Consider the following 22,026-nt stretch of genomic DNA (forward strand, 5'->3'; position numbering starts at 1 on the left):
TGATTAACAACCCGATAGAAAAATGGGCAGATGATAAAAGAGTTTACTGAAAAAACCTTCAAATGATGCATAAATATACAGAAAACTATTCAGCCTCTTAGTAAGAAAAATATAAATTAAAACTCACTGAGATAACATTTTCCACCTATCAGCAGACTGGCAAAAGTACAAGTGTGACAACACACCGTTGGGAGGCTGTGGGGGAAGAGAGCACCTAGCACACCGCAATCTTACTTTACTTTGCAAGGAGAAGTGCGAGATTCTATTAAGTAAAACAAAACAAAACACCAAGGTGCAGATCAGGGCATATACAGAAAAAACACTTCCAGATGTAGAAGAAAAGAGTAACAGGAGGCGGGGAACTAGGACAGGGTTGGGGCCAAGACTTCGTGTATCATTTTGATTTCTAAACCATGTATTTACCCATTTCAAATTTAAAGGACTAAAGTTTTAATTCTAAGAGTGGCAGTATGGTATCGGTGAAAATGACATTTGGTTGGGAATTAGAGGAACCAAATCTTCTACAGCCTTACTTTGGACAAGTTCAATACGCTACATGGGCCTCAACTTCTTCATTTAGTAAACAGAGGTGGTTGGATTAAATGATCTCAAAGAGGTTAAGAGGATAGGTTCTGAAGCCAGGATACCAGGATTCATATCCTGGTTCTAAAACTCGACAGCCATGAAACCTCAGGCAACTTACTTAACTTCTCTTCCTCATCCTTAAACAGGGGTAAGAGTTAATACCTATCTCATGGATTATAAATGGGTTAATACATGTAAAGAACTTAGAGAACAGCGCACGGTACACAGTGAGTGCTCTACAAATGTTATAAACTTATTACCATCATTTCTAACTCTGTGACTCTACGACTCTCTACCTAGTAGCATATTAAAAGCAGAACTAATGCCCCCAATTTAAAATAGATGGCGGAAGTTTGAACTGGGAAAAGAAAAAAATGATACAATTGCTGGGATAATTTTTTTTAAACATCAGTGAAATGCAGGCAAGTCCTTGCTTTGCTGCGTTAACAGAAATCCATGCATACTGTAAACGTGCAAAGGGAGGACTTTGTAATAATGGTCTTTTGTGCAGACTACGTTATTCTGATGTTCATCAAACCATGATTTATAACAGGGAAAAATGGGAGATAATTAAATGTGCAAATGGTTAACTAACTTAGGGTATATTTACTTAGTGAAATATATACTGTGCAACCATATAAAGTGATGTTGATTTAGTGTTTAATAACACAGAAAATACTTGTAAGAAAAAATGCAGAATACAAAATAGAATCTAATGTATGATCACTGCTATGTAAATAAACAGTATAGGGGAAAAAAAAGCCTGAAATTTTACCAGTAGTTACCTTTGGGTAGTAGAATGAGGGACATTACTCTCTTTCTACTTTCTATTTTTTGAAATTTTCCAAAATGAAAATAAAAATAAACTATTAGAGAGTGCAAAAATGTTACACTATTTGTCCAGTATACTATCATAAAATGTTGATAATAATATAAATCCAACAAAACCCTGATCAAGCTGCTCTATCCCTCCAAACAAGTAAGATAAGAAATTGAGCAATAAAAGCTATCAAAACATTCTATTTCAGTGCTCTCTCACTTTCTGATGGATTCCTTACAATATAAACAGCTAGACCAGCTAAAAGAATGCCACACTTGGGAATTCCCTGGCGGTCCAGTGGTTAGGACTCCACGCTTCCACTGCAGGGGTCGCAGGTTCGATCCCTGGTTGGGGAACTAAGATCTCACAAGCCATGCAGCGCGGCCAAAAAAAAAAAAGGAAAAGAATGCCACACCTCACTTTCTGACTAAAACTATTCATTTTGTTTATGTGTTACACAAACACATTTGTTTGCATGTTTGTTTACAGGTTTAAGTCAAGAAAAAGTATCTGTCTCTTCTCAGCCCCCTAGAGTTTGTGAACCGCTGACAAAAACAAAGATTTTACAGGATGGAAGAGAAACACAGACAAAATAAACGAAGCTGAATCACCTTTAACATAAGCTACTATATTGCCCCAATTATATTTTCTGAATAAAAATCCCTCATACTCTTATTCTATGGATTTCAAGTTTAGTATTTTTGCATTGTTCATTTAAAAAATATGAAAAGCTAACAGTTTAAACTTCCAGTGTTTAAGTATTAAAATGAGGTTCTAGAATATTATGATCAGATTCACTTTTTAGTGGTGGCCTCTGAGGACAGAGTAATTAATAGGAAAGGGACATGATGGAACTTTTTGGGTTTCTGAATACTATGCTCTATATCTTGTTTTGGGTGGTGGTTACAGAAGTATATTCAACCATCAAAACTCATCAGATTGAACACTTAAGGTCTGTGCATTTTACTGTATATAAATTATACCTCCAAAAATTTCCCTTTTAAATGAATGACATGTATACTTATAAAGTACTTTACCTAATATAAAAAATTCTGCCAGCTAAAGCTGCCAAATATGTCTGTGTGTGAGTTATTAACATGTGTTAAATCATGCTCATACACAAAGATACAATTCCTAATAGGACCTCAGTTATTACTATCCACACTGCATAATTGAACACAAATTACGAACACAAATTCCAAATATGGAATTAAGGTACATGCCATTTTTGCCAAATACTCCAGAAAACAAATCAAAACCAAACACAAATCACACTCTCCCCCAACACGCATCAAAAACTAATCCCCGATGGTAGTGTAGCATATGGGTTACATCCAGAATAACTCAAGATATTTAAACTCTTTCAAATTACAAAATTATACTTACTATTGTATATTTTCAATAACCTAAGTAATATAAAAGTCATCACATTCTTTCATATACTGATTAAAGACAAAATTCTTAATCCTAAATTTTACTACCTTTGAAATGGTTTCATTGGAAATAAAGAAGCAAGCTTGGGTGAAAAATCACACCAAAAACCCAAAACCAAGGAATTCCAGAAAGTGCAAGCATCCCCAAGGAAGCACAAGTATAGCTTCAGATTCTCATTCCCATAGTCCTTAATAACACCACTACAATACCCCACGGAGAAAAACTGGAGAGCCACGATAGAGATTAACTTGCTGACACGTACAAGTGTGAGTAGAATACAACTTCAAACAAGCAGTTAAAAAAACCAATCAGCAAAACCCAAGACAAAGAAAAAGGCTTGCTGTAGGAGGAAAATGCCTAAGCCCAAACAAGTAATACATACCCGTCGGTCGATCTTATCACCCTGCAAATTATACATTAAAAATTATTCATAAATATTACTGCTTTAGAAAAATGTAAATCTAGAAAAATCCCTCAAATACAGTCTCTAGAAACCCAGGCCAATAATTTGGGACAGGATAGTTCTAATCTTTTATTATATAACAATGTATATACATTTTAGAGGAGAATAGATAATTTTATAGCATTGTCATTACTTAGACTGGTAACACACCACTATCTTGAGGATTTCTCATTATGCATTAATTGTAATTGCAATGTTACAGTGAAGTATGTGGTGATGACTGTTGGGCAGTTAATTTTTGTTTGGCTCAAGAAAAGCTGTTACACACGACTATATATAAAATAGATAACTAATAAGGACCTACTGTATAGCACAGGGAACTCTACTCAATACTCTGTAATGACCTATATGGGAGAAGAATCTAATAAAGAATGGATACATGTATAACTGATTCACTTTGCTGTACATGTGAAACTAACACAACATCATAAATCAACTATACTCCAATAAAAAATTAAGAAAAAAAAAGAAATGAATAGCTGTTTCCACACACAGCAACAAGAGAATGACAAGTATTAAATAAGTAAGGATATGAATGCTTTGGGTACTTTTAAAAAATCACTAAGAGACAAATGATAAAGATAAAATGGGCTTTCAATCAAAGTAGACCTATTCTAAGCAACAAAGGAAGTGTTCAACTCCCCATTTCAGTACTGTTAATTTTCAAGGTTTCATTTATAACTTCATACGGATAGCACTGATGTTCTCTAAAAGGTCACAATAAAACAATTCAACAAGTGTGGCAAAATTAAAAATTAAGAAGGACTCTGCATATCAGGGGGAAGGGATAGGATAATACCAGTGGACAGACCAATTTTAGACTTATGTACATTTTTACTCTCCTTGAGTGACTCTGAATGTCTATGACTTTACAGTTTTGCTAAAGCATGAACCTGAATTGTTTAACAGCAAGGCTGGCACATGTGGGCAAATCATCTAATAATAGTAAGGGACATTCCTAAATGCCTTAGCATCCACATTTCAATGAAGCTTTTCACTGTTTTCATTAGGAGTCTAAAGGAATGCAAACGTTTTAAGTTGTTTACCTACATCTTACTAGGTAAATTATATGCCTTGGCATTTTGAGGATTTGAGAGCTCACAGACATCAGGGGGTTTACTGTTTAACTATATAAGCATTGGAGTGGTATTTTATTTTTGTTTTCTGAAAGGAAGATCAATTGCTCTGGGAAGAGAAAGAGCAAGGTGCACAGCTATGAACCACTCTATTCTATTCCCGCTCACAAATGACCCGAATTCAGCTATTAAGCAGAAACAGAAAATGACATGCAAGAATTGTGTGGATGATATAAAAAGAAAACAAATCCAAAAAAACCACCTTTCTGTCCAGAACATGTGCTCCCATCATGATGCAGACCTTATTCACAATTTGGCAAAACCATTCTTATAAGAATATTTATTGCTTTCTCTCCACAAAACCGTTTCCGGTGACAATGAGCTAATGAGCAGTCCTTGCCTCTCTCCTTTTTCATCTACATCTACTAAGGACATCCTTAAATCCCTGTATCACTGACATCAAAGTGAAACTTTCTCCCCCCCCCCGCCCCCCCACTTAGAGAAGTTTTGCTGGCTACCTTACCTGTGAAAGGATGTTGGTGCACTGTTGCAATAAAGAAACTGGAGGGTTGCCAATACTTGTAGCAAGTTGAACCCTGAGCAATTGTTCTTTCTGGGTAGCATTTTCTTGCAAAGCATGGGCAAGGGCCACAGCAGCACACCAGTTTGAAAGTGAATCAGTAGAAAATAAACCTCCGCATAACAACTGACCAGCTGAGACTGAATTACCTGTTGCTACAAAGATGGCAGGCAGATAAGGTAAAAATTAATTATGTTGCTTTCCAAACACACAAAAATAGTATGAAATGCTACTTAAAAATTCGTTAATTAGTAGTATTAAGTAACACTTTCAAAAGTCTGTTTTTTCAAAAACAAATGGAAAGATGACAAAAAAGTACTTTGGAGGAGAAGTTGCAGAACAAAGAAATATTAGAATACTTTAGGCATCAAACCGATGATGGTAATACTCCAGAAATTATTACCTTAATTAAAAACTACATTTCTAAAACAAATTCAAGGAAATGCAATATTTTAAATATTCTATTACATTCTAATATTCTACATTTAAATATCTACTACACACTTATGATATATTTTACCATTAAAAGCTTAAAAGACAATTACTTACTTTAAAACTGAAATTAGAATTAAATTATTTACGGGACTTCCCTGGTGGCGCAGTGGATAGGACTCTGCGCTCCCAGCACAGGGGGCCCGGGTTTGATCCCTAGTCAGGGAACTAGATCCCACATGCATGCTGCAACTAAGGAGCCCGCCTGCCGCAACTAAGACCTGGCGCAACCAAATAAATATTAAAAAAAAAAAAAGAATTAAATTATTTACCATCAATAGTGGAAGGTAGAAGTGTTGACACAATTTCTCCTTGTCCTTTCTGATTTTTATATAAGAAACACTGGAAACAGTAGAGAACAGCACAGCGCAATACAAATGGCTGCCTTTCATTAACCATGGACATAAGAAGTACTACAATGGCTGGTCTGTTGCATTTAAAAAGAAAAGAACAAAAAGAAACATTGCAATCCAGGTACACAAATCAATAACTAGTCATTTTTATTGACTGAAAAACCATAGCCAGAACACAAGCGAGTAACTATTTTCATCTCCATTTCACAGAAAAGATAACTGCAGCTGTGAGAAATGAAGTGATCTGTTTGCTTAAGGCACATAGCTAGGAAGTGATACCTGAGCCCAAATACATAAGTTCCAAAGACCACAAACTCTTAAAATACCAACATATTTATCTTGTCAGATAATTTGTTTCAAAACACATGACTGAACTTCTTAAAAGAATAAGATGTGTATATGAGATATCCTAAAATCCCAAAGTAAGTTTTTACTTCCTCTGTGGGATCTCAGTATTTCCCTTTTCCTACCTTGGTGGGTTTGAAGGTGCATTTACAGAAGCAAAGTAGTCCTGGTTTACTTGGCAGCCTCGAATAACTTCTGATACAGTATTAATGGTCTGTAATGAATGGGGATGGGGGAGAGAATTTAGAGAAAGTCAGTCAAGGGAAAAAACCTGTTTTCAAAAGAAGAAAATGTTATATTCTTTTGCTTTTTGCTTTTAAACAGCAAAACTTAGACACCAAAAAAATCAGTGACAGCATTATAGTCTTGTAACACTTTCTTGAGATAACATTTTAAAACATTAAGCGTAGGCCTCTAACTAAAAATAATACTTGACCACATGCATTTAAAATCTCAAAAAACTATAATTAATATCTCCTATGAGATAGTATCCATTTCTATGAAACAAGAAAAGGATGCTTAAAAATAAAATCAGAGAACAAATTTAAAACGTAACAAATTAAAAATTCAATTTAAGGTTGAAGTTGAAAAAACCTCCAAGAAAACAGAATAAAAAGACAAACTGGATCCAGAAAGTCCAACAATCTATTAACAGAGTTGCAGAAACAGAAAAGAGGAAATGGTCAAGGAATATGTAAAACATCCTCAGAACGGAAGTACTTATGTCTCTGGCTTGAAAGGGCCCAAAAATTATTGGGGGTGGGGTGGGGTGTGTAGTACAGCACATCACCAGTAAATTTCAGAAAACCATAAACAAAGAAAGATTGTAGAGAGAGAAAGCAGGTTACACAAAAAGGATGACGATTCAAAATGGCTTTGGATTTCTTAACAGCAACACTGGAATAATGTTCTAAAAGTTGAGTGTTAATGATTTCCAATTCTGAATTCCATACCTAACCAAACATTAGAGTCATACTGCAGGTGGAGGAATGACATGAAAGAGCTAAAAACAAATTATCTTGCCATTTGCCCTCTCTCAGGAAGTTAAATAAAATAAGATAATGAACCAAGGGGTGGGAGAAAAAGACACAGAATCCAGACAACCAAGGAATCCCCACGTTAAGAGAGAGGAAAAAGGATCGTTGGAGGATGGTGAATGAAAGTCCCAGGATAAGAGATGTGTGGCAGAAATAGAGAATAAGCAGCCCATATTGGAGCAGGAGGATGGAGGGCTTCCAGAAGAAGGTCTGGAATGCGGAACAATGCGTTAAGCACATGATAGTGTTAATATGTATAGATACATAGAAAATCCGTAAAATGAAAAAAGAATACTATTATAACTCAGGAAAGAAAAAGGGTTATTAAAAAAAAAGATACGGGGCTCTATTTGGCTTAGCAGGAAACAGTATTGGAATAGTCATAAAACTATAAACCCTGATTATTGATTTAAATACAAATTACTGGGGTGACAAGGAGGAAGTAAAGTGGGAGGGTTATATAGGGGGGAAGTGGGGCTTAGGGTAGGGAGGAGGGAGTCCAAAGACAGTTTTTGCTATAAAACTTTTACTATTATCTGTGCTTTTAATATGCATGTGTTAATTTGAGAAAAAAAATTAAATAAACTAAACCTTTCTTTTTTTCAAACTAACTTCTTTTTCTTAATAGGCAGGAAACAGAAAATGCCGTATGTCAAGGAAAAAGAATTTATTATTCTATGAATAAGACTCAAATCTTACTTGACCAAGTCATACTCTGCTCAAAATTAAAAACATAAATCATACTGTACACTCCTGTTGAATACAATAAAATTAATGAGAAATCTTCTAAGCTTTAACATTATTTATATATCATTAAACTTGAGGAATGAATACACCTATTGGAATTGATACTGTCATTGTTATGCTAATATTTTATAGGGTCAAGAAGGAATTTAACATACAAGAATGGTTAACAATTCCTATTTTTCATTCTGCTGATACCTAATTCTTCCTAGGCTTCCTGATTTCAGCTTCCACAGAGTAGCCTCTGCCTTTATTTGGTTTACCTCAGTCAGGATATCAGCAGGAACTCCAGTGGCCATTAGGATAGTGCAAAGCTGCTGCAGTAAGCCGCACTGGAACATAGCTTTTTGGCAGCTACTGGTAGCACCGGGAGGGTTGTTTGGAGAAACCAGTACACGAACAAGCTACGAAAGAAAGAGAACACAAAATCTGTCTTTTAAAGATTTGAAAAGTCTTGAGACAAATTTGATCTATATGAACAGAAAACCTATGTGAAGGATTCCCTCAACTGCTCAGCCAGATCTAGGCGCTCTTTCCTTCATGGTCTCATGGCCACAGTTCTGTTACAGTACATACCACATTATGCTATTTCCTTAATTTTATCTCCTTCAGGTCATTGTGAACTCCCAGAGAGCAGAAATTGCTTCAGTTATTTTTTGTATCCCAAACAACAAGCACAGTATTTGTAACACAGTCCGTATTCAAAAAATGAATAAGTAAGAGGATGGTAGATTTCTTATGGAAGTAAGGATGAAAGGCCTAATCATAAAGCAGGTCTGAAAATAGAATGGCCTGAGGTGTGATAAAATTCCCCCCAAACTGGAAATATTTAAAGAGAGGGTAAAATGAACAACTGGAGACATGGCTGAAGATTTGTGCATTAGGCAAGGGGTTAGCCTCATTGACTGTTAATGCTAATTAAATCCCTAAGGTTCTATGATGCTATGATTAGTCTAACCTTGAACATGAAATTTCAGACATGAAAAATGTTATCTCAAACAACTGTTCAGCACAGTTACATCTTCAAAATAAATTTATATATACCTTACATTTTAAAACTAGAGTTATATGCATATGTGTGTACAAAATCTTATATATATATATATATATCAAGATCAAATGGCATATTTATGATAACACTTTATTAGTGACAAAGTGCTATACAAATGTTACCCTAAATGTACAGAAGTAATCAATGATATAACAGAGGAGACTAACACAATTTTATTGCTATAGTTGGTGCATATGATAGATAACGACTTCACTAAGAAAGGGGACGTTTTTGTGGGGGGAGATAAAATATAAAAAATAAAATGGGTATGAAAAGTGCTATTTTTACTGCTGGTGAATAAAAAGGTGACTGGCAATCACTAGAATTTGTGGAAAAACTCAGTCAGTAGTTAAATCAGTAAATTATGAAGAATTAAAATAGTTAATGTTTCCACATCTGGCCTAGCAGACATTCTCAAAGAGGCTTCATTAATAAACTGACGTCACAGGAGAGAGGCTTTAGGACTACACATTGGCTCTTGTTCTTGGACCTTTCTAGTTAGACGTCGGTGGTTTTCATTTGTTGGTTTTTGTTTTAAATTTATTACCCTTCTATTCCTGCTTTTTAAAAAATACAGGCATACCTCGGAGATATTGCAGGTTCTCTTCCAGGCCACCACAATAAAGCAAATATCTCAATGCAGCAAATCACACAAACTTTCTGGTTTTCTAATTGCAAATAAAAGTTATGTTTACACTATACTGTAGTCCCTTATGTGTGCAATAACATTATGTCTAAAAAAACATGGACAAACCTTAATTAAAAAAATACTTTATTGCTAAAAAATGCTGACCACCATCTGAGCCTTCAGCGAGTCACAATGTCTTTGTTGGAGTTTGATGCTGACGGCGGCTGACTCATCAGGGTGGTGGTTGCTGAAGGTTGGGGTGTCTGTGGCAATTTCTTAAAATAAGACGACAATGAAGTTTAGCGCATCGGCTTTCTTTTCCTTTCACGATTTCTCTGTAGCGTGCAATGCTATTTGATAGCATTTTACCCACACTTCTTTCAAAATTGGTGTCAGTCCTCTCAAGCCCTGTCACTGCTTTATCAATTAAGTTTTTGTAATATCCTTTGTTGTCATTTCAACAATCTTCACAGCATATTCACCAAGAGTAGATTCCATTTCAAGAAACCACTTTCTCTGCTCATCCATAAGAAGCAACTCCTCATCCATTCAAGTTTTATCATAAATTGTAGCAATTCAGTCCCATCTCCAGGCTTCACTTCTAATTTGAGTTCTCTTGCTGTTTCTACCACATCTGCAGTTACTTCTTCCACTTAGGTCTTGAATCCCTCAAGGTCATCCATGACGGGTGGAATCAACTTCTTCCAAATTCCTGTTAATGTTGATATTTTGACTTCTTCCCATGAGTCACAAATGATCTTCATTTTCCAGAAAGTTTTCAATTGCCCAGATCCATCAGAGGAATCACTATCTACGGCAGCTACAGCCTTACAAAATGTATTTCTTAGGGACTTTCCTGGTGGTCCAGTGGTTAAGACCCCACACTCCCAATGCAGGGGGCCTGGGTTCGATCCCTGGTCAGGGAACTACATCTCGCATGCTGCAGCTAAGACCTGGTGCAGCCAAACAAACAAACAAATAAATAAATATTAAAAAACAAAGAAACCAAAATGTATTTTTTTTTTTTTTTTGGGCTGCGTTGGGTTTTCGTTGCTGCGCGGGCTTAGTTGCTCCGCGGCATGTGGGATCTTCCCAGACCAGGGCTTGAACCTGTGTCCCCTGCATTGGCAGGTGTATTCTTAACCACTGTGCCATCAGGGAAGCCCCCGAAATGTATTTCTTAAATAATGAGACTTGTAAGTCAAAATCACTCCTTGGTCTATGGGCTGCAGAGTGGACGTTGTGTTAGCTGGCATGAAAACAACATTAATCTCCTTGTACACTTCCATCAGAGCTCTTGGGTGACCAAGTGCATTGTCAATGAGCAGTAATATTTTGAAAGGAATCTTTTTTTTCTGAGCAGTAGGTCTCAACCGTAGGTTGAAAATATTCAGTAAACCATGTTGTAAACAGATATGCTGTCATCCAGGCTTTGTTGTTCCATTTAATAGAGCACAGGCAGAAAAGATGTGGCATATAATTCTTAAGAGCCATAGGATTTTTGGAATGGTAAATGAACACTGGCTTTAAATTAAAGTCACCAGCTGCATTAGCCCTTAACAAGAGAGTCAGCCTGTCCTTCGAAGCTTTGAAGCCAGGCATTGACTTCTCTCTGGCTTCTCTCTAGCTATGAAAGTCCTAGGTGGCATCTTCTTCCAGTAGAAAGCTGTCTCATCTACATTGCAAATCTGCTGTTTAGTGTAGCCACCTTCATTAATTATTTTAGCTAGACCTTCTGGATAACTTGCTGCAGCTTCTACATCAGCACTTGCTGTTTCACCTTGTACTTTTACGTTATGAAGACAGCTTCTTTCCTTAAACCTCATGAACCTCTGCTAGCTTCAGACTTTTCTTCTGCAGTTACCTCACCTTTCTCAACCTTCACAGAATTGAAGAGAGTAAGGGCCTTGCTCCAGATTACGCTCTGGCTTAAGGGAATGTTGTCATTGGTTAGATCATCTATCTAGGCCACTAAAACTTTCTCCATATCATCAATAAGGCTGTTTCACTTTCTTATCGTTATGTGTTCATTGGGGTAGCACTTATAATTTCCTTCAGTAACTCTTCCTCTGCATTCACAACTTGGCTAAGTGGTGCAAGAGGCCTAGCTTTTGGCCTATGAAGGCTTTCAACATGCCTTCCTCACTAAGCTTAATCATTTCCAGCTTTTGATTTAAAGTGAGAGACATGAGACCCTTCCTTTCACTTGAACACTTAGAGGCCACTGTAAAGTTATTAACTGGCCTAATTTCAATATTGTTATGTATCAGGGAATAGGGAGACGGGGAATAGTCAGTCAGTGGAGCGGTCAAACACACACATTTATCAATTAAGTTCTCCATCTTACACGGGTGTGATCCGTGGTGCCCCAAAACAATTACAATAGTTACATCAAAGATACTGATCGCAGATCACCGTAACAAATATAATAATAATGAAGAGGAGTCTCTCATAAGGTAATGAGCTTTCTGAGAGTCACTGGCAGTATTTATGCAAAAAACGGCATAGAACGGATTCCTGTAGGTAGAATTAGTCATAAAATTATCATTCCAAGAAAAAATTTAAATGTTTTACAACTAAAAAATTTTTCAATAAGATGCTTCCCCCAAATTTAATTTGCAAAATTTGAATGAACTATCCTCAAGTGGATCAATTTCAATTTTTAGTGGCCTAGAATTCCATTATTGTAACTGTAATGATGAGTAATTCTAAATGGAAATATCTATCCAAAAAGGATTGTTTATCATCATTTATAATGCATTTTCATTTGGTGCATAATAGAGAACTTGAAATACAAGCAACCCTAAATATAAGCAATAAAGCTATCAAGAAAGAGCCCTCTAATAGGGTGAAAAGCAGAAGATAACCTGTGGCCTGTGAAGCTATGACTACATCAACTACTCAGTCTTTGAGTGGAGAATATATTAAAGTGAATTAAACTCAGTTTCTTTATTTTGAAGTTTATGTTCTTCAAGATTAGGATCTAGTTTATTCACTTTCTAAAAGTAAAGAATACTTACAGAAAGAACTAACTTACTATATAACTAGAATACTGTGTTTTTCTGTTTATATGCAGCACTCTATTCTAAATTTTTTTAGGGGGTAAAATAGTACTTTTACTTTTTAATAAGTGAGACTTTCTTCAAAAATAATTATTTACATAGTACCCTAAGCTATAAAACATGAGTAAGCTGCTCAAGCAGTTTAAATTTTCACTCTGGCAGGAAATATATGTGTAATTTGCACATCATCAGACCCCTTCATTTTCTCTAATCACGTTTTGAAAATTACTTTTCTAGAGGAATTTCCTTTATTAAGAAAGCAGTGTTAAAAAAAAAAAAAAAAAAAAGAAAGCAGTGTTGAGCAAAAATATCAAGCTTACCACTGGGACACTATTTCTAAAACATAAAAAACTAATAGCCTTGAAATGTGTAATACTGACATGTAAAAACAGATACAATGAAGATGGGAGTATAAATAGAAAGATTCTGCCCATGTTCTCCTGTAAAATATTTTCCTAACAGTTTTTAGGCATATTCTAAATAGGCTAACTATATAATTTATTATCTAAACTGGAACACTTTTGAAGTGAAAGAGGACACTATTAGTAATTACAAAATGAATACTGGCCTGGTGAACTGGGGCATATGGTCACCCTAATTATCAATCAACGCTATGCAGGCAACTCCCAGAGCATGCAACAATATGTGGATTCTAATTACCAGTCTGATTAACCATCTAGTTTTGAGGAACACAACTTCAGAGATGCAGGCACAATTCAGAGACACTCAAAGACCCACAGGAATCACTAGAGAGTCAGTAAGGTGGGAGACCCGTATAAGCTTAAGGGTCTGGAGAAGGGGAATTCAATAAAGGGATAAGTAAGTAAAATACTCTAAAAACTTCGCCATTTTCTCTGATGTAGAATTCATTTGGGATCCTACTGTCTTCGCTTTTACTGTCTATCACCACCAAGCTTTCACCATAAAGCGTAAATAAAATTACACATGATTTGTCAATTTAACTTGTATTAGATTTAAAACTCAAGACTATTAATCTTTGGGGGCAGGGACATTACCATTCATTTCCAAGCATCCAGTGCCTGGCTCTCAGTAAATGTTTACTGAATGAATTTCTTTGAACTTAATATTCTGAGTATTAAAATTTATGATATTAGAACCTTAACTGAAGATAGTAGATTTTAAAAATTCAACTCAACAAGCTAACCTGTTATTTTCTAGTGCAAAACCTATCAGGAAACTGGATGTTTGGATTTGCTTTAAAATAATCCTGCAGGGCCAGAGAGGGGGATAAAACATGAAACAAAATTGCCAGATGTTAATAATTATTGAAACTAACTGATGGGGGTGTGTGGGGGGATCTCCATCTCTGCGTATAACTGCAAATCTCCATATTAAAAGGGTTTTTTTTTTTTTTTTTAAAGCCCATCTGAAACCAACTCAACATCCTGGATTTATCAAACACAAGCCATTTTCTTTTCTTTGAAAGGATCACTGTCAAAATTCTTATCACATTTATGTCTAAGGATAGTATACCTGTAGCATTAGGTGCAGATTAGTCACTTTCTGTGCGGACCAGCCTGAATTTTCATCTCCAACTTCAAACCAAGGTTTCATACGCTGAATATATGAGCCTTCTTTAAAAAAATTTTGATTGGAATTGTTGTTTTTTAACAGGTTTTGAAGCAAAATCAGACAATCTTCCACTACTATACCTGGGGAAAGAATGTAAAGTGGAATGTTAAGGTTTTGATAAAACCTGAAGGAAAATTCAATCCTCAAACATTTTCAAAAGAAAAATCTCAGTGCTCAGCATCTCTTCAGTGTGCACAGCAGTGAGCCTGCGCCTTCTCAGGTCCCCCAGTGATCTCCTGACTTCTATTTTCAACTATCCACTCACCTCAGTAACTCACATATTTTCTTCAAATCCAGCTTACACATCATTTCTTCGGGAATGATTAGCGAGATCCAGTGAGTAGGTTAGGATCACCAGCTATACGCTCTCACAGTAGCCTGCTCCTTTTATTATTATGTAGTATCTGTCTTCACTAGATTATAACTCATGAAGACAGGACTTTGTGAATATCCTACTTACCTCTCTGTATCCTCAGCAGATATAGAGACAAGATCCCACATGCCGCATGGTGCGGCCAAAATAAAAAAATAATAATAAAATAAACACCAATGGGAAAGATAAGCAGGAATTAGTCACATGAAGTGGGTGGGATGCAGAAAAGCATTCCAAGAAGAAAGTAAAATGGCTTTTAAAAAAAAGACTCTGCGCTCCCACCGCAGAGGGCACAGGTTTGATGAGATCCCGCATGCCACGTGGTGAGGCCAAAAAAAAAAAAAAGAGAGAGAGAGACAAGATATCGGATGTATACATGATAGGTCACTACTAAACATTTGTTGAGTGAATCAGTCATATATTATTTAATCGCTGAGAAGCACTTGACATTGTTGTCTTTATGCCTCTTCCTTGAAACTTCCTCTTCTTTTGGTTTCTAAAACACTAACGACTCCCTCCTGGTTTTCCTTACAGATATCTGGCCACTCCTCAGGCTTCCTAACCAATGAGCTCTGTTTCCTCTGCAAAGCATATGAAAAAAAGAGGCTGGATGCTCACAGCGAGTAGGTTCCTCTGTGTAGTACATGCACACTTTTGCTCCTACTAGTTAAGCTGCATGATTATAAGAATTAATTGCTTTTAAAAAATGAACAGATTTTAGGGAATTCCCTGGCGGTCCAGTGGTTAGGACCCTGCGTTTTCACTGCTGAGGGCCTGGGTTCAATCCCTGGTTGGGGAACTAAACTAAGATTCCCACAAGCCGTGCGGCAGGGTCAAAAACAAAACAAAACAACAACAACAACAAAAACTCCAAAAAAACAGACTTGATTTTTCAGAGCAGCTTCAGGTTTACGGAAAAACCAAGCAACAAATAAAGGGAATTCCCATACACTCCCTCCGTCTCAGTTTCCACTGCTATTACCACTTAGCATTAGTGTGGTACATTTGTTAGACTGATGAATGAATATTGATACATTATTAACTCACGGTCATAGTTTACATTAGGGTTCACTCTTTGTGTTGTAAATTCTATAGATTTCAACATATGTATAATTCCATGTACCCACCGTTACAGTATCATACAGAATAGTTTCACTGCTCTAAAAATCCTGTGTTCCACCTATTCATTCCTCTTTCTTCCTACCCCCGAATCCCTGGCAACCACTGGTCTTTTTACTGTCTCTATACGGTTTTGTCTTTTCTGAATGTCATATACTTGGAATCATAAAGTATGTAGCCTCTCCAGACTGTCTTATTTCACTTAGCAATATGCATTTAAGGTTCCTCCAGGATTTTTCATGGCTTGATAACTTTTTATCGTTGAATAATATTCCATTGTCTGAATGTACCAGTTTGTTTATCCATTCACCTACTGGAGGACATCTTGGTTGCTTCCAAGTCTTGGCAATTATGAATAAAGCTGCCATAAATATTCATGTGCAGGATTTGTGTAGATATAAGTTTTCTACTCATTTGGGTAAATACCAAGGAGTGTGATTGCTGGACTGTATGTTAAGAGTATGTTAAGGGCTTCCCTGGTGGCGCAGTGGTTGAGAATCTGTCTGCTAATGCAGGGGACACGGGTTCGAGCCCTGGTCTGGGAGGATCCCACATGCCACGGAGCAGCTGGGCCCGTGAGCCACAATTGCTGAGCCTGCGCGTCTGGAGCCTGTGCTCCGCGACAAGAGAGGCCGCGATGGTGAGAGGCCCACGCACCGCGATGAAGAGTGGCCCCCGCTCGCCGCAACTGGAGAAAGCCCTCGCACAGAAACGAAGAGCCAACACAGCCAAAAATAAATAAATAAATAAATAAATAGAATACCATGGCCAAAAATCAGTAAAAATAAAAAAGAGTATGTTAAGCTTGGTAAGAAACCACCAAACGGTCTTCCAAAATGGTTGTATCATTTTGCATTCCCATCAGCAATACATGAGATTCTAATCAGTACAATGAGACAAAGAAAAGAAAAGTGGTATAAGAACTGAAAAGAAAGAAAAAAAGATTACACTTATTTGTAGAAAATATTGTATCTACACAGAAAGTCCAAGGAGAACTAATGGTTTAATAAGATGGTTGGATACAAGATCAATATACAAAAATCAAGTAGTAACCAATTTGAAAATGTAATAAAAAAAGATCCCATTCACATGTAACAAAAAGTATAAGATGCCTAGGAATGAATCTAATAAAAAAAAATATACAACTCTTGTGCTCAAAATTATAAAACATTACTGAAAGACATAAAAGACCACCTGAATAGATTAAAAGATATACCTGGGTTCATGGATAGAAAAAGTCAATGATGATTCTCCTTAATCTTTAAACTCAATATATTTCCGGGACTTCTCTGGTGGCGCAGTGGTTAAGAATCCACCTGCTAATGCAGGGGACACGGGTTCGAGCCCTGGTCCGGGAAGATCCCACATGCCGCGGAGCAACTAAGCCCGTGTGCCACAACTACTGAGCCTGTGCTCTAGAACCCACGAGCCACAATTACTGAGCCCGCATGCTATAAGTACTGAAGCCTGCACACCTAAAACCTGTGCTACGCAACAAGAGAAGCCATTGCAGTGAGAAGCCTGCACACCGCAACTAAGAGTAGCCCCTGCTCGCCACAACTAGAGAAAGCCTATGCACAGCAACGAAGACCCAACACAGCCAAAAATAAATAAATAATAACTTAAAAAAAACCCCAAACAACTCAATATATTTCCAATCAAAATCCCAACTGGGATTTTCAGATAATTTGATTAGCAAATAAGTTTCATTCATATGAAGAATAAAAGGGAAAGATGCGTAAGACAATTCTGAAGAGGGCCAAGATAGGAAATTTTTCCTATATTCTAATAGATAGGAGATTATGATGAAGCTTTTGTAATTAAAAGAGTGTGGTTTTAGTGTAGAACTAGATAGACTAATGGAACATAACAGAGAACTCAGAAACAGACCTTCACACGTATGGAAATTTGATCACAAATCTTATAACATCATTCAAATGCAAAATCCCTATTAATTAAATGTAAAAGACACATTTTAAAAGGCTTCAGTATAAGAAAGTGACGGAAACTCTATGACCTTGAGGTAGAGATAGATTTCTTAAACAAAACATAGAAGCATAAACTATAAAAAAACCCCAACACGTTATTATGCTAAAATTTTAAACTTTAATACAAACACTATAAACAAACTAATAGAAGATAACTGAAACATGTATAATCAACAAATGATTGGTATCCAGAATACATAAAGAACTCCCAGTAATCAACTGGAAAAGGAAAAACAATCTTATACAAAAATGGGCAAGAAGGTTATTCAGAGGGGTAAAAGATAAACAAAAATAGATGGTGACTACTCCCATGAAAATATGCTTAATCTCATTAATTTAAGAAATGAAATAAAATCTCGATAAGATATTATCTCACATTCATCAAATTGGCAAGGAAGGACTGACAAGGATGTGAAGAAACAGGAACTTGAAAACACTGCTGATGGAGTACAGGTTGATAAAACCACTTAAGAGAGCCATTCAACAATATCTGGTAATGGTGAAAAAAGTACAACTCTATTTGTAGGTATATAGAGAAACTTAATACACAAGTAAATACATAAAGATCATTCACTGTAACAGTTTATATTAGCAAAAATATAAACAACCTAATTGTCAACTCAATCAGAAAATAATAGATCATAGTATATTCATAATACAGAATAATATATAGCACTTAAAATAAATGAACTAGAGTAATATATATCAACATGGATAAATCTCAGAAACACAAGGTTGAATAAAAAACAGCAAGTTGTGGGACTCCCCTGGCAGTGTAGTGGTAAAGACTTCGAGCTTCCACTGCAGGGGGTGTGGGTTCAATCCCTTGTTGGGGAACTAAGATCCCACGTGCCGTGTGGCGGAAAAAAATAAATAAAAATTAAAAAAAAACCAAAACAGTAAGTTGTGAGATTATATTCAGAAGGATACTTTATTTAAAAGAACTGGATGGTAGGCGCACAAGTGTTTGTTATACTATTTTCTATTGTTTTCTGTATGTTTGAAATATTTCATATCTCAATAAAAAATTTAAGAAGAGAAAAATAGTTCCTTGTCAACCTCCAGTTCTGTTCACCTGACTCTCCCCTGACTTTACCAAATTCCTGATATGAGTTTTCTCTGCTATTCTATTTTCCCTCTTCTAATTTACTCCTCTGACACTACAATCTGGATTCTGAGGCAACCACTAAACACAAATGCTGTCCCCAAGGTCACCAATGATGTCCATGTTCTAAGTCCTACAGATACATTTCTGTCCTATCTTGATAACTCAGTGACTTCTTACAATGCTACCAATTCCCCCAACCCTTCTAAGTGTGGTTCTCCTCTCGCCTCGCAGCCTGTTTCTTCTCAGTCTCTTTTACCAATACCTCTTCCTCTGTGATCTCTTAACAATTTGTATTCCTTAGGGTTTGTCCTAGCACTTCCCTTCTCACTCTTCACTTACTCGAAGTGACTCATCTAATCTTTCTCATTTATCTAATTTTGTTTTACCTATATTATAAAGACTCTCAAATCTTTATCTCCAGCCTGGCCCTGCCTTCCACATTAGTAAGCCACCAACTGTCAACTATACTACACTACTTGCTAACTCCAGTTCAGTGAATGCAAATAAACTCATTTTTCTCCTCTGACTCTAGTGCTAGGTTTTTTGATCAATTTCTCATTAAAAACAACAAAAATGCTGAATTAAAAAAAAAAGCCTAGGAGCAATGAAGAACTGATAGTACAGCAGGCTAAAACTGACAAGAAAATGGATATCTATACAGCTAGTTAAGTATAAAAGTACCTTTTGGCTGGCAGTACATTTCTCAATCTTGATAAATCTAAACTTTTCATTTTGACAGTCTCATGGGACAGAGGGAAAACAAACCAAAGCCAAGGGTATACACAAGGTAGGGAAGGAATCTAACAGAAAACTTTTCACCTAATAAAATGGGACCTCAAAAGGATATATCCTAAGGAAAAAAAAAAAAAAAGGATAAATCCTCAGGGTGCAAAAAATGAAAAGTTAACTAGTCTTCATAGGTTTTGTAGCTCGGGTTTGCATTGCCTGAGTAGTCCAGGGAATATCAACCCTTCAATCTGGAATGACGTGATCCCAGACAAACTGCACCCCCAGGGCTTGGCAGAAACAAGCACATTTTCTCTGAAAGAAATTACTTTCATTCTAGGATTCAAATTCCTATAAGTAATTCTGCTAAGTACGACACAAAACATAGTCAAAGAAAACCATGTACACAGAAAATGTTTTACCATGCGTAAGAACCAGCAGAGCAAAGTACCAGACCCACAAAGACCTAAAATACTGCGATTATCAGACAGAGATCGTGAAGTAATTGTTTCTTATATTCAAAGAAATAAAAGATAAGTTGAAAATACATGCAGAGAAAACGAAGTTATAAAAAAATTACCTAGCAAATTTGCCAAAGAAACAAGCAGAATTTCTAGAAAAGAAAAATTCAAAACTCAATGGACACATTCAAAAGCTGATCAAATACAGGTGAAGAGAGAATTGTTTAAATAGAAAACAGGTCAGAAGAAATAATCCAGAAGAAAGCCTGAAAAGATAAAAAGACAGAAAATGCAGACAAGAAAGTAAGATGATAAAGTGAGAATCTAATCATATGACAGAGAACTGAATCTGAGTTCAGAAAGATAGGAAAAAATGTGATGGAGCAGTATTTGAGGAGATATAGCTGAGATTTTCCAGAAATGATGTAAGATATCAATAGATTCTGGAAGTTTAACAAATATTAAGCAGTATAAATAAAAAGAAATCCATATTCAACACACCATAATGGAAGAAAGAAAGAAAATAAAGCATCCATCCTCCCTCAGGGAAGCCTCTCTCAACATCTAACAAAACAACAAAGAAAATGTATGTCCTCATTTCTCCCTTCAGTTGCATTCCTGAAAAGTTAACAAGTCAGTGAGAACAAAAGGAATCTTTCCAAATCAATCTCTTCATACTATACCTCCATCACTGTTCCCCTCCTCGGTAATAATGTCAAGTAGTCTCTCAAAAGCATTTTCAAAAGCAACAATTTTCTGGATTGCTCCATTGCTTCTTGTTAATGCCTGTAGTAGTAAGACGCCCTTATGGAGAAGAAAGATAATGTTTAGTGGAATACAACTTTTACAAGACATTTAAAAATTACTTTAAAAACCATTGAGTTTTTAGAAGTGGCAGGAATTTCACAAGTCCAACTCCTTCACTTTATAGATAGGGCAAACAAGGACAGAGAAAGTGAGCAATTTACCTCCCTAAGCTATATAAATCTCAAAAGACAGATCCTTGACTGGAACCCATGTCTACCAATTCCTAATTCAGTTCTCTTTTCACCATACAATATAAACATACAACAATTCTTGCATATTCATCAATTCATCAATCATTCATTACCTGGCTTTCACTGTGGTCTAAGAGAGTTGAACATGATTATATCTGTCTCAGTAATGCCTCTGTACATGCTTCACAATAGTAACAATAAAAAATTGTGAAATCAATAATATAAATCAATAAACATCACCACATTTTAGCAGGGAAAGTTCAGATATTCTTGTAATTATCTGGCCCGGAAATTCCCAAAACTTGACTCTAAGTTGATAGAAAAAAAGAAGAATGAGAATTCATGCCTCATGAACACCATGCCTAGTATGAGACAATTCTCAGTAGTCTTTGCTTCTGATTTTTAGTTTTCCCAGCTCCTGTTGAGCTAGATTTAGGTTATATATTTTGCAACCTCTTTATTATTCAAGAAATATTCACTGTTAACCATTTCTGCTTATTTCACTATCAAACAACAAGTATTTTATGAGCCCACAGGAGCCCAACAATACCATAATGGTCAAAGAGACAGAAAATACTTAATGAAAAAAAACAGATATTTCTTAGAGGAAGAGGAAGAGCAACTAAGTAGTTCAAAAGTTCCAAAGAGTCAAATAAGCTGTTGGCTGCCAGTACTGGGCAAATAAGTATTCATATAAGACAAAAAATGCCCACAGCCTTACTGGGCTTTTCCTACTCATTTCCCTTACTGTCCAGTCTCAACATTAAGATGAGAGAGAAAGCAAAAGTGGTTATTTTTACATGTCATATTCTCCTACTTAATGTTAACTTAAGTTTAACTGCTAACACAGGGAGGAATAAATACAGTGGAAAGAACACTAAGGTTATGAGTTTGATACAGTGGGTTTTTTAAAGGTCTACTTACTAGCTGTGCAACTTGAAGCAAATTACATAAACTCTGTATGTAACTTATGTAATGTAAGACTTAGTA

General features: G+C 36.1%; 1 protein-coding gene and 1 long non-coding RNA gene across 4 annotated transcripts in view; one reads left to right on the top strand and one right to left on the bottom strand.

Annotated features, from left to right (window-relative positions):
- Positions 1-3,215, top strand: part of LOC309627978 — a 48,850-nt gene extending 45,635 nt beyond the window's left edge. Inside the window, exon 3 of the long non-coding RNA XR_014244081.1 lies at positions 1,895-3,215. This is a non-coding gene — a long non-coding RNA (uncharacterized lncRNA). The remainder of the gene's footprint in view (positions 1-1,894) is intronic.
- The window catches only part of USO1 (USO1 vesicle transport factor), an 88,735-nt gene that overhangs the window by 16,834 nt on the left and 49,875 nt on the right, over positions 1-22,026 (bottom strand). For 2 of the 3 annotated variants that reach the window (XM_082390126.1, XM_082390128.1), the window contains 7 exons: positions 20,722-20,842; positions 14,165-14,343; positions 8,193-8,333; positions 6,274-6,362; positions 5,723-5,877; positions 4,902-5,113; positions 3,222-3,242 (listed from right to left, as the gene is read on the bottom strand). In XM_082390126.1, coding sequence (XP_082246252.1) covers positions 3,222-3,242; positions 4,902-5,113; positions 5,723-5,877; positions 6,274-6,362; positions 8,193-8,333; positions 14,165-14,343; positions 20,722-20,842 — 918 coding nt within the window. The remainder of the gene's footprint in view (positions 1-3,221; positions 3,243-4,901; positions 5,114-5,722; positions 5,878-6,273; positions 6,363-8,192; positions 8,334-14,164; positions 14,344-20,721; positions 20,843-22,026) is intronic. The other variant, XM_082390127.1, reaches the window with a different exon arrangement.

This window comes from Balaenoptera borealis, assembly GCF_965194805.1.
Source record: "Balaenoptera borealis genome assembly, chromosome: 4".
Lineage (NCBI taxonomy): Eukaryota > Metazoa > Chordata > Mammalia > Artiodactyla > Balaenopteridae > Balaenoptera > Balaenoptera borealis.